We start from the raw sequence: 12,541 nt of genomic DNA, 5'->3' as shown, positions 1-12,541 counted from the left end.
ATATTTGCATTTTGTATAATTCTGATGAGAAGCATTTCGAAGCGAAATGCCATGGTTCAAAGAGGTTTCTTTTTTCTCAGTTTTCTTGTAATTTTTTTCTTATTGTTCTGATAATATAATAAAATTATATATACCTTTTATTCCTCATCTTTTATTTAATATATATATGTGTGTGCGTGTGTGTGTATGTATATATATATATATATATATATATATATATATATATATAATTTTCGTAAGGTAACAAAACAATTTTTTTCTCAACTATTAATGAAATATTAAAATTACTGTGTTTTACAAAAGAATCACCACTTATCAAGGTCCGTAGGCCACTCGAGGATAAGGGCTTATTAGTGTACAGTAGTCAATGGGACAATATCGTAGTAATCGTTGATAGCGGAAATGTTGTAAATTGGATTACTTAAGGAAACTTCTCATCAAAAACTTGTTTACATTAGACTTGAATTGTAGTCAGCTGGAAAGCAAGGAAACCGAAGACAATTCCACAAGCGTGCAGTTCAAAGAAAGAAGCTTTGCTCATGGAATCTACGTTTATGTTTAGACACAGATAAAGAGTGAGGGAAATTATTGGTAACGGTTTCAACTAGACAAGTGTTTTTTTTTCGTGAAAGTTTGGGGGCAACGCGGAACCACAGATTGGAGCTCAGACGAGCACTTGCCTAACATGTTTACAAATAAATCGAAAAGCTTTCTGAAAAATCTAATTCCATGATTAAATGTTTTTATTAAGATTGTTTTACGCTGTTGCACTTTTGATATGAATAAATATTCGACTAAATATAAATTTTAAAAAACTTAATTCAATGCGTCATAATCAAAGTCACGTTTACCAAAGAAATAAACGCGCATGTGAAGTTGCGCAACGATGACGTAAACATGACGAAGGTTCGTATTATTTGGATTCATCGGACCACTGTTCTCATCTTGAGTGTGATTTTCACAACGTTTCGTTTTCGACCTTCTTCAGGTGTATCTTGTTGAACTCGGGAATGTTTCTGTCGAACTCAGGAATTTGGACGGAATTTCGAGCGGAACTCTTTATCTACTTCACGGGGGTAGCATGCTCTTGTTCCGTCAGCCCATGATGAGGTTGCTCAAAATGTTATGCTTCTTACACCCCCCCCAAAAAAGGCGTCAGTGAAGCAAGTCATTCGCTTTTTTTACGTGTTTTTTTACGTGTTTTTATTTGTTTGCTTTTGTTTGTTTGTTTGTTTGTTTGTTTGTTTGTTTTTACCTCAAACGAGACGTACTGCTACTTGGAATATAAGGGAGTTACTATTTGGTATCGTGTCTAACATAGGACTGTGGAGAGCAGCGGGATGTCTCTTCACATTACATTTAAACTTCTGCAGGTCAGTACAGATAGGGGACGCAGGAAACAGGGAGAAAATTTCAAAGTCTAGCAGTCTGAGAGAAGCCTAGGAATCTTTCCGACATCTAGGGATCTCAACAGTGAGGGGGCGGGATTTTGCTGCTTGTCAGGTTAGTTGGGAGTATGTGCGTAGAGTACGGCATACATGCTACGAGTTCATCGAAACATTTAATCAAAACACTTGTCAAATAAGCACAGGGATGTAACGTTTGTTTGTTTGTTTGTTTGCATTTCTTATTATTATTAGGTGGCTAGTCGAGCTTTAATCTCTCTTTTCTAAATCATTTGATGCAAAAACTTGTCCAATCTATGGCATAAAATACCAAGCTTTCTACAACAGATCGTTTTCAAGTCACATGTTAATAAAGTCTTGGCGAGTTGTCCACGTAAATAATCATTTTCATCATGATTTCTAATACCACCCCTATAGAGTTGCAGGCTAAGAGCAAACTCAAGGCGTTCCCTCGAATAATTACGATCGAAACACACTCGCGAAGACAAGTCAGTTTATGATGATCGCCTATCTGGAACGCCTTTAATAGACTCATCTGATTAAGCAAGCCTCGCGTGGAGTGATCAATCACTCCCCTCGTCCCTATGGCTATTGGTTAAGCTACAATTCCATGTATTTTTATCGCTTGTGGATACCCAGTAACAATGTTGTTGTTGTTGTTGTTGTTGATCATGATTCATTCGTTTTGTATGAATCAGACGATTTTGTTGGCATTCATTTCCGCGATATCTTTCTAGTTAGAATACTTTCCATAAAGACATCGGGTACTTACGGGATATGAAGGTTATTAACATCTCTAAATGAAAATGTTTCTGTGGAACCAACTGGATTCGAACTTGGCACACCAAGTTGTCAATCGGTGTCGTTTACCACTTAGCCACCGTCTCCATCTCTATGTCACTGTTTTCGTTAACAGCGAAAGCGCAAACGTGTCGACACAAACCGCATTCCATATTAACGAATTTCCGTTTAAAAAGGAAAACCCTGTCCGTTTGTCATTTTCTTTGTCAACGCTAACTGATTCAAGTATCGATGGGAAGCCATCAGCACCGAGGGCCCGTGAGGCGACATCGCTGTGAGCCTCATGTGAAGGAGTTTGTTTCCACAGTAATGACATTTGAAAACCATAGAAATTGAAAATACGGCGCGGAGAAATCAAAAAGGTTGAGAAGCAATGTAACAGTTGAATTTTTTTTTCAACCAATCATAGCTTCGTATTTTTCAGAAGACATAACTTGATGGCTAACCGCCTCCCAATGGCGCATGCTCCTAACGGCTTAAAATTAATGCATATAAAGTTAAGTAGTTCAATGTTGGAGCTTTCATGCGCCAATAAAACTTGACATTAATCAAATAAGCAGGTCAGGATTCACTGTATTAGTCATTTTATTTTACTGATAAAAAAAAAAGTAACTGGTCCATAAACGATGAGAAGTAAAGTTTTATCAAGGCCGTCATCAGCATTTTACAAGTGGGAGGATATTCAAAACACCTATGGTCTCTGAGTAGTAGTAGTAGTAGTAGTAGTAGTAGTCGTCGTCGTCGTCGTAGTAGTAGTAGTAGTAGTAGTAGTTTTTTTAATGTATATTTTTTACAACCCAAATAAGGTATATTGCTACTAAAGCTTAAGAGATTCCTATAACTGGAGCAAGATTTATAACAGGGAGGAGGGGGCTCAAAGGAAGAAATTATGACAGTAGAAAAACAGCGCTTGTGTGATCTTTTTAATCGACGCATTTCAGGTGAAAACAGTATTACGTACTTACGTGTCTTTTCGAAATTAGTATGAATTCCAAAAATTACGAAAAATGATTCAGTAAAAGATGTTAGATGTATTTTTAACAAAAAAAAATTAAATAATCCACAATTATGTTCTTTAAAAAAATGTGTCTTAAAATGGCGGGGCCTTAATTTAAGTCAATTGAAGTCAAGGGAGATAAGTCTATTCGTCATACTGAATTGTTCGCAGAACTCTTCCACATTAAAACAAACGATAAAACTCGACAATTCGATAAAATTTTATTATTAATACTTGTAATTATTTTTCTACTGGATCATTTCCGTAATTTTTTTGAATTTATACTAATTTCATAAGTGCATAATGTTTTCACCTGGAATGCGTTGGTTTAAAATATCATTAATTTATAAAAGCAGCAAAAAACTTTCGGTATATATATACTTCTACAGTGAAGGAGTGGAATTTTGCTGTTAGTAGAGGGTGCGTTGGTGGAGTACAAGTGTAGTTCAAGTTGGTTTGCATATGTCGGATTTTAGTGATAAAAGAAAGAACATTACGTTTCTCTATTTTTTAGATGGGGGTTGATTATTCGTATTATTTGGATTCTATCGACTACTGTTCTCATTTTGAGTGCTATTTTCATAATGTTTCAATTGATACAAGCTCCGACATTCTTCAGGTGTATCCTGTCGAACTAGTGAATCTTTCTGTCGAATGCGGAAATCTACGTAGAATTTCGAACGGGGGCCTTTGTTTAATCCGGAGGGAATAGCATGCTCTCGTTCCGTCAACCATGAAGTCCTAAATAATTCGCAATTGTATTTTGGAGTGTCGCCCGTACTGAGGATTGAACTTTCAACCTCCAGAAGGGTGTAACTTTACAACTGAATTTTTCTAAGTACTTTATCCACAATGCAACGGATCCGTGCAGATTTCCGAGCTCGACAGAAATATTCGACAAGATACAGCTGCAGAAGATTGGAGGTTACATCGGGCGTAACGTTGTGAAAATAACACTCAAGATGAGAACAGTAGTCCGAAGAATCCAAATAATGTGAAGAAAGACGGGATCGAATTAACTCAGAATTTCCGTTGCTATTTAGCATTGTTCATTGATTTCGTATCAGTTAGATGATTATTGTTGGCATTCGTTTCCCTCAATATCTTTCTGGTTGGATTTTTTCTAGAAAGACATCGGATACTTCCGAAAGAAACCCCGTGAAGATTGTCAACATCCTTAAGGCGAACGAACTCGACTCGTACTTGGCACACCCAGGTTGCCAGTCTGTATCACTAAACGCTTAATCACCGTCACCGCGCATGTTGCCACACCCTTTAGTGAAAGTGTTTCTGTGGAACGAGCTGTATTCGAACTTGACACATCCAGGTTGTCAGTCCGTGCCATTAACAACATAGTTATCATCACCTCTTTGACGTTGCGGACAGTAGAATGGGGAGAAGGGAAAGATGAGAAGGGAGAGAAAATTTGATTGGGCCAACAAGTCAATTATATTAATTTAATTCAGTGAAATTTATTTCTAACGGTTCTATTGAAGTTGGCGTAAATCTTCCATGATACACTTTCAAACTTACGAGGAACCTTCAATAAGTTTTTTTCGTATGGACACTTTTATTGGTAGCACACACATGAAACTCTAGTCCCCTTCAAAGTAATCTCCTCCGGCTGCAATGCACTTGTACCGTTCCAACAATTACTGGAAGGTCCCATCGAAGTCCTCTTTTCTGAGCGTGTTAATGACCCTCGTCAAAGCTTCATAACAACAGCTTCTAAGGTTTTCCTTGAGCTTAGGGAATAACCAAGTCACAGGAAGCAAAGTCTGGACAAAAGAGAGTGCGAGGAACTGTCTTGATGCCTATCTTGGTCATATAGTTTGTGGCAAGAATGATGTCGTGAACTGGTGCATTGTCCTAGTGGAAATGCCACTAATCTGGTTTAAAGAGTGATGGCCTCTTCTGACGGAATCTCTTCCTGACCTCCCTTAAAACCTCAACATAGTATTCCTTGTTGACTGTCTGTTCAGTGGGAAACCAGTGCATGTAGATTATGTTCGTGCTGTCAAAAAAGGTATCATCATAAGTTTGGAGGTGAATTTACTCTGTCTGACCTTCTTGGGTTTGGGAGAGTCACCATGCTTTCACTGGTCTCTGGGTCATAGCATTAGATCCAGCTTTCATCACAGGTCACCAGAGCATCGAAAACTGCGGAATCTAAATTGATGAGCTCGGCCATCTCCCTGCTGTCATGAAAACGTCTTTCTTTCTGATATTCTCTGAGCACCCTTGGGTACAAACTTCGCACAAATCTTCCGCATTTCTAGTTCCCCTTACTTTTTAAGTTAATTTCCTTCTAAAAAGGGACCCTAGGTGCTAATCAGTTAAGCGTGACATTGTCTTCTGCAGAGATGTTTTGACGTATCTAAAACAAAACTAAGAGACAGTTTTGAAGTGTGGATGTGCGTTACAGTGATTAAGTTAACTAGTGTGAATATTGACAAGTGTCACACTAGGTGCATAATGATAATAACCCAGATCTGCAAAACAGAATCATTCTTAAAAATGACTGACGTAAAGTTAGGTAAGGGGTAGCATGTCAAATGCCGTAGACAAAACAGTTATCATAATCATATCGTATGAATCCGAAGATTCTGTTGTTGGCATTCATTTCCCCGACATCATGCTTGTTAGACATTTTTCTGGAAAATATCGGGGATTACAGAAGGGAGCATGAGAAAGTTGTCAACATCCTAAGCGAAAGTGATTTTTGTGGAACGAACTAGATTCGAACTTGGGGCAGCCAGGTCGTCAGTCCATGTTGTTAACCACTAGACCATCGTTTCCTCCCACAAAACAGAGTGACGATGAATGACGTCACCTTTTCCGAGCTGAGAGAAGCAAAGGTTTTCCAATAGTCTTTCTGTGGAAGCAATGCGAATGAGACACCGCCAATAACGTAGAAAACTTAATAATCTAAACGAATGTTGTCTCGTTTGCGACACTCATTTCAGTTAAGTTAGGAAGTTAAGTTTAAGTAGTAAATAATTAGCTAAGATAACATTAGTCTATCTCTCTATCTATCTATCTATCTGTCTGTCTGTCTGTAACAGAGCGCGGACGTGCGTATGCAAATGCATGCGAAAGGACAACACTGATAAAAAAAGGCAATAAAAATGAGAAAGGGAAAGGTCACGTTAGAGGCGTGGATGATGTTAGAGAAGGCGATCACATGAGAGATGTCACAGCGGTAATGAGAAGATGGGGAAATAAATGCCGTTGTACAACAAAAAAAAGGCGAGTTGAAGTTCTTTCCTATTTTTATTTTGTATGCTTTGCGACTGAGGCTACAACGTGTTGGTTCAACGTTGTATATCTATCTTTTGGCTCAATTATCACCTAAAAGAAAACTTGAAAAAAAAAACTCCCAGCGAACGCCTCCTTGTATTCTTTTTCTTTATGAAAATTAGCTTATTCTATAGCAACCACTAGACATAAGGCCAACGATGAAGAGAAGCGTCAGACAAGCACGTAGTAAAATCCCTACATGTATAAAGGTTTTTAATCTGTTGTTGAAAATGTAACGTCCGCCGACAATTCATTTGTTGTAGTTCCAACGCCCCCGCGTCCTTTCTGAACGGGCGCGTAATCATTTAACTCTAACGAAACGCCATGAGAAAATCAATGGCACCAACACATGTTCAATACAGTCGAACGATCATTTATTGGAGAAATCTATTTTTAGAATTTACTGATGGAAAAATTCTGCATGTTGCTTCCCGGGAGAAATAAAAATAAAAAATAAATAAAATAAAAAATAAAAAGAACGTGAGAGAGAACATCCAGTCATCGTTTTTAGAAGCGTCCGCGTATTTTTTATCGCATACTAGCAGGCTGCTCGGCGTTGCTCCATCGTAAAGTACGCATGAATATTATAGTTTAATTAATGCAGAATTCTTATTATTACAAACAGAAATACCGTTAAATTCCTTTCAAAAAATGAAGTAAAAAAAAACGGAAAGAAACTAAGACATGTGCATACAAGTATTATGTTTTTTTTTTCTAAACAGTTCACTTCTTATAAGTAAAGAAAAATATTCGAGATGAGATCGAAATCAAAACCTAAAGACAGTGAGTTAAGTGCGATCACCATTAGGCCAGCTTTAAACGATTTTTAGAAACTGTTTTCAAACCTACTAATCTGTCATTTGGTCGATTGACAATAATCCCAACGTACAAATTTTTTCGATTTTGGCCTTTTAGCAACCATTTTGCCGGATGAAAATCAATTGAAAAGTTTCCCACGTGTCTGAATACCCTATATGCCAAATTCCAAGCCTGTAGATCAAAAGTTCATTGAGTATATAGGTTGAGAATTGTACTCACACACTCATACATTATCACTTTCATAGATATACTAGCATTTCAGCCCGGCGTTGCACGGGTGTTTGGATGTGTGTGTTGAGCAACAAAACAAAAATGGTAGTAGGAAGGCAGGCTCGAACCCGTACCGTGAAGGAGGAAAAGAACGGGGAAAAAACCTGACGTCTTTGCTGTTACAACCACCGCCAAACCGGAAGGGACTTATGCTTTAATTAAGGCTAGACAATCGAAAGGAGAGGATGACTTTCAAAAATATCGGCGAAAAAGCAACCCCCAACCGTAGAAAAGTGCCTAGTTGAAGGTGCAGATATTAATGTTTTTAGTCAATTTTTCAATATTTGTCGTCTGAAACGTTAGAACGTGACGAGACAGTTAGGAAAAACATGGAAGTACAATAAATAAAATTTCAAACATATATCTAACTTAACCCTAACCTCAAACCCTAACCCTAATCTACGCGATTAAAATCATTTTTTCTAATTTATAAGAAAAGTTGCCTCCATAGATTTATATTAGTTAAAAACAGACAGCGCGTTCGTAAAAAATTGAGGAACGCTCGGTCGACCTTTTCCGTTTATTTCCGCCGGTTGCCGAGCAAGCCCGAGCGAAATTCGTGGAAATAACGGGGCGGTAAATGAAGAAGCACCCATTTTTGTTGATCTGTTATAGTTTTGCTTGAAATATCACATTTGTCGGTTTGTCACGCTTAATTTTAGAATAGAATGAATCACCAATTACCCAGGCCAAAATCTACGCGAGGTTAAGAGCTAACAAGATGAATGAATTGTCAGTTGAATGACAAAGAACATTATGAACTAATGAATGAAATGAACACAATTTGACTACTTATATGGATGACTTAAGACAGGCATGTCAAACAGGCATGTCAAAGCATACGGCCCGTAAGAAGCAGAATTGCGGCCCAACAAAATTTTAAGCAATTTAGAAAAATCAAGGAGAAAAACGAAAAGATCAAAATAAGAGGTGAGTTCGAAAAGTAGCTAAAATTTCTTATCTATCCTCGCTTTAGGAAAGTCTTTTTTGATACTAAGTCCACATATCGAAAGTTTACAACGTCACAAGCACAACTGTTACGACTTCTCATTACTTCCCTTAGTTTCCCTTTTTTACGCAGGGTACCTTTCTTAGCCCTACACCGACTTCCGGCGGCGTCATTCACTTCCTTTTCTCCTGCATGCCAACATGCTGTCCCAACGGTAGCTTATCTTTTTTCACTCCACCTCGACGTTCTTCACCGATAAATTACCGGTGATAACACAAAAACTTGTCCCTTCGAAAAATGTAATCTTCTGCTGGATGTGGATTTTGTAAAATTAAGTTTTATTGCAATTAAAATTATAAATGGTTTCTGCTCACAAAGTTGAATTTATTTTACTTTTCATTAATAAATATTTTTAGGCATTAATCAAATAAATAACAGCAACAACGACGGTAAAGAAAGCAATTCTATCCACAATATTATTTTTTCTTTTAAAATTCAAAATTCTAATTGTTTTTATATTTTTAATTTGTTACATTTGTTTTAGTTTTAATTGTTTCGTTTTGTTTTTTTTTTTCATTTTAAATTCGTTCTTTTTTAGTTGCGTGCAACCGACTCTATAAGTCACTCCGTCAGTCTGTCGGTCTGTCGGTAACACTTTTGTGCTTGGCCTTTTTGGTTAAGATCAAATGTCTGTTGTTAATAGAGCTGTTCTTAGCTTTTTAAGCTTTTCTTGGCCAAGATCAAAGTGTACCATCTGTTCTTACTACATGCTGTACTTATGTTTGTAACTTTGTGAGATAAAGTGGGGAATCACTTTTCTGTATTAATTTAATGTAAAATGATCACCCACTTTAAAATCAGCCAGTCTCGAAGCCATTCAAGTTATTCTCCAGATTATTCAAGTTGTTTTTGAAGGATGCCAGTTATTTTTTAAGCATTCAAGTCATTCTTAAGGTCATTCAATTCATCCTTAAGTTCATTAAAGTCATTCTAAGTCATTTACTTTTTATTTATTTAAGTCATTTCAGCCCATTTTTCGGTCATTTTAGTTTATCTTTAAGAATTTCATGTCAGTCCTACATTCACGCATTAATTCATTACACGAGAGCACGCGACTAATGGCTATCGGCCTTCTTTTATTTAAAGTTAATAAAAAGGTTTTTCGTTACATTGGTTTTGTTAGATTTGTTTTATCTTTTTTCGACTCACCCCCGTGAAAACTAACAAAACATGATTTTACAAAACCCACAACCAGCAGAAAATTCAATTTTTCAAAGAGACAAACGTTTTGCTTTATCACCGGTAAATTGGCTTCAGTGGGCCCTCAAAGAAATAAATACCTTGTTTTTTACAGAATTTATTGACTTTCAATTTTTTTACATCGTTATTTGGACTCACATTTTCATTGTCTTGGACTTTTAAGCGTTTACCCCGTTTCTTTCTCTTACCCACTTGTCACACAATCATTGTATTTCTCTTTTTCCTTTCCTTTTCAGTTTTTACCTTCTTCTATTTTCAATAAACCTGTCGATAAGCAAATTGTCTTCATAAATAAAGTGATAAATCAAAAAAATGTTGTGCCCGTGACGTTCTACGCCTTTGACTGATGGTTTCAATGTAAAGAATAACTTTCCCAAAGCAAGTATAGATAATAAATTTTAATTATTCTTCGAACACACCTCTTATTCTGTATTTATTTTATCTACATTTACGTTTCCTGTCGTGTAGGCCCTATAACAATATTGCTTTTTACTATTGTGTGCTTATATTAAAATTGACTTTTATAACTAAAAATATGAATCGGGCAATACTGTGCAGGGGTCAGGTTTTCTTTGTGATAACTGCTTTTATTGATATTTTATAAATAATTTTCGTTATGTTTGATTTTATTTTGACGTTTTAATTTTCCAGATTGCACATCGTTTTTAAAATGGCTAGTGCTTCTGCGACTAAGAAGAAAAAAGAAAGCTAAATGAAGAAAGGCGAGCGTTTCAAGAAAAATGGGAACTACAGTATTTTTGCACAGAAGTGAATAGAAATATACATTCTTCATTTGCAATAACCATATTTCTACGCCGAAGGCGTATAACCTGCAAAGACATTATGAAACGAATCATCTGTCTTATATAAAAATATGAAGGCCCCATGCGTGTTTCAATGCTCAAAGAATTGACACAGCAACAGGCCTTTTTTTTATAAAAAATCAGAAAGTAAATGTTGCTTCCGTTACTGCAAGCTATGAACTCAGTCGATTGATAGTGATCCATGGGAAATCCTACACCGAAGGAGATTTTGTGAAACAATGCCTTATAAAAACGGCTGAAGTTGTGTGTCCGGAAAAAGCACACTTGTTCAAAAATATTACCTTCACCAAGAACACTGTTGCTGAACGGATTGGTTAAATGTCAAGTGATTTGAAGCAACCGTTGAAAGTCTTCATCAGGGCCTGTGACAATGAATTCAACATTTATGAAGAACTGATTGAACTAATCCCTATGCATGACACTACAACAAGCCAGGACATCTTTGAAAACGTTGAACGGTTTCTGCATGAATATGATTTAGATTTGAGCAAGTTTGTATACTTGTCTACTGACGATGCAGCGAATATGGTTGACAGACATAATGATGTTGCTGCCAAGTTACAAGCAAAAATAAGGAATTTACATCCGGATTTGTCATTTACACATTCCAACTGTATTACTCATCAACAAAATTTGTGTTCAAAGATTTTAAAATTGGGTCATGTGCTTAGTTTAGTCATAAAGACAGTGAACTATATCAGAGATTGTTCTCTCAAACACCGTCAATTCAACCAGTTGTTAGAAGATATGGATAACCAGTTCACCCATATTCCATTCTACACAGATGTACGCTGTTTGTCATGTTACAAAGTGTTGAAAAGATGTTATTTGTTAAGACAAGAAATAATCACTTTTTTGGAGATGAAAGGTGGAAACACTGATGAAATGAAAGATGAAAGTTGGCCCCAAGACCTGGCTTTTGCTGTGGACATTACAGCACAATTAAACGATCTCACTTTGAAATTACAAGGTAAAAACAATCTCATCACTCAGTTATATGATGACGCCAAATGCTTCATTACAAACTTGAGATTATGGAAGTCACAAGTCTCAAATGAAAATTTAATTCATTTCCCTACGTGCAAAGAGCTAAAAAAATAGTACTAATAAAAAGTCAGCACTAAGTTTTGCCAAGTATGACAGTTACCTGGAATCATTGTCAAAGGAGTTTCAAAAAAGATTTTGTGATTTGTGATTTTGAGCAAGAGTTTGCATTATTCAAAGCGCCGTTTACTTTTGATGTTACTAAGGCAGACGGAAGTCTACAAATGGAACTGTTAGAAATGCAGTCAGATTCTTTACTCAGAGCAAAGTATTTTGAAATGGGGATACCTGATTTCTTTTCATACCTTCCGAAAAGGTTTATAAATTTCAGAAAGTTTGTCACACGGATTGTGGCAATGTTTAGTTCCATCTATTTGTGCGAACAATTATTTTCCTTCATGAAATTAATAAAGACTTCTCAGAGAACTAGGTTGACTGGAAAACACTTATGTTCTCTTGTAAATCTCGGAAATACAGAAAAACTTCAGCCAGACATACCAAAGCTTGTCAAGAACAAGAGGTGTCAAACCTCAGGACAAAACACGAAACATGTTTGAGTACTTGATAATAAATGTTCATTTTGAATTATTATAATTTATGTGCATTTGTTGCATTCAAATACATGTTGGTTATGTATGTTGCTTTTTAAATTTTTGTTATATCGAAATAAAGAACAGATTTATATGTCATGCTAATTTCATTTGTTATATTCTTTTGTTAAACTACAAATACTTTTAACTTGCACTCTTGAATATACCAAACTATTGCATGTTTCTAAATTACCGGTAAAAGAAACATATTCAGCTATGATTTTTATTTAACGACTTTGATTAATATTTTAGGGGTGCGGCCCTCATGCCAACACAAACTG

The 12,541-nt window shown here is 36.3% G+C and overlaps 1 protein-coding gene across 1 annotated transcript; it reads left to right on the top strand.

Moving 5' to 3' along the window:
- The first annotated feature begins 10,944 nt into the window (after positions 1 to 10,944).
- LOC145262108 (general transcription factor II-I repeat domain-containing protein 2A-like) lies at positions 10,945 to 11,727 on the top strand. The gene has a single exon (XM_080119802.1). The coding sequence runs from the start codon at positions 10,945 to 10,947 to the stop codon at positions 11,725 to 11,727; it is 783 nt and encodes a 260-aa protein (XP_079975928.1).
- The last annotated feature ends 814 nt before the right edge of the window (positions 11,728 to 12,541 follow it).

The sequence above is a fragment of the Euprymna scolopes genome, chromosome 3 (assembly GCF_053919585.1).
Source record: "Euprymna scolopes isolate OS-2025 chromosome 3, ASM5391958v1, whole genome shotgun sequence".
Lineage (NCBI taxonomy): Eukaryota > Metazoa > Mollusca > Cephalopoda > Sepiida > Sepiolidae > Euprymna > Euprymna scolopes.
This window is presented reverse-complemented; position numbering and strand designations above follow the sequence as displayed.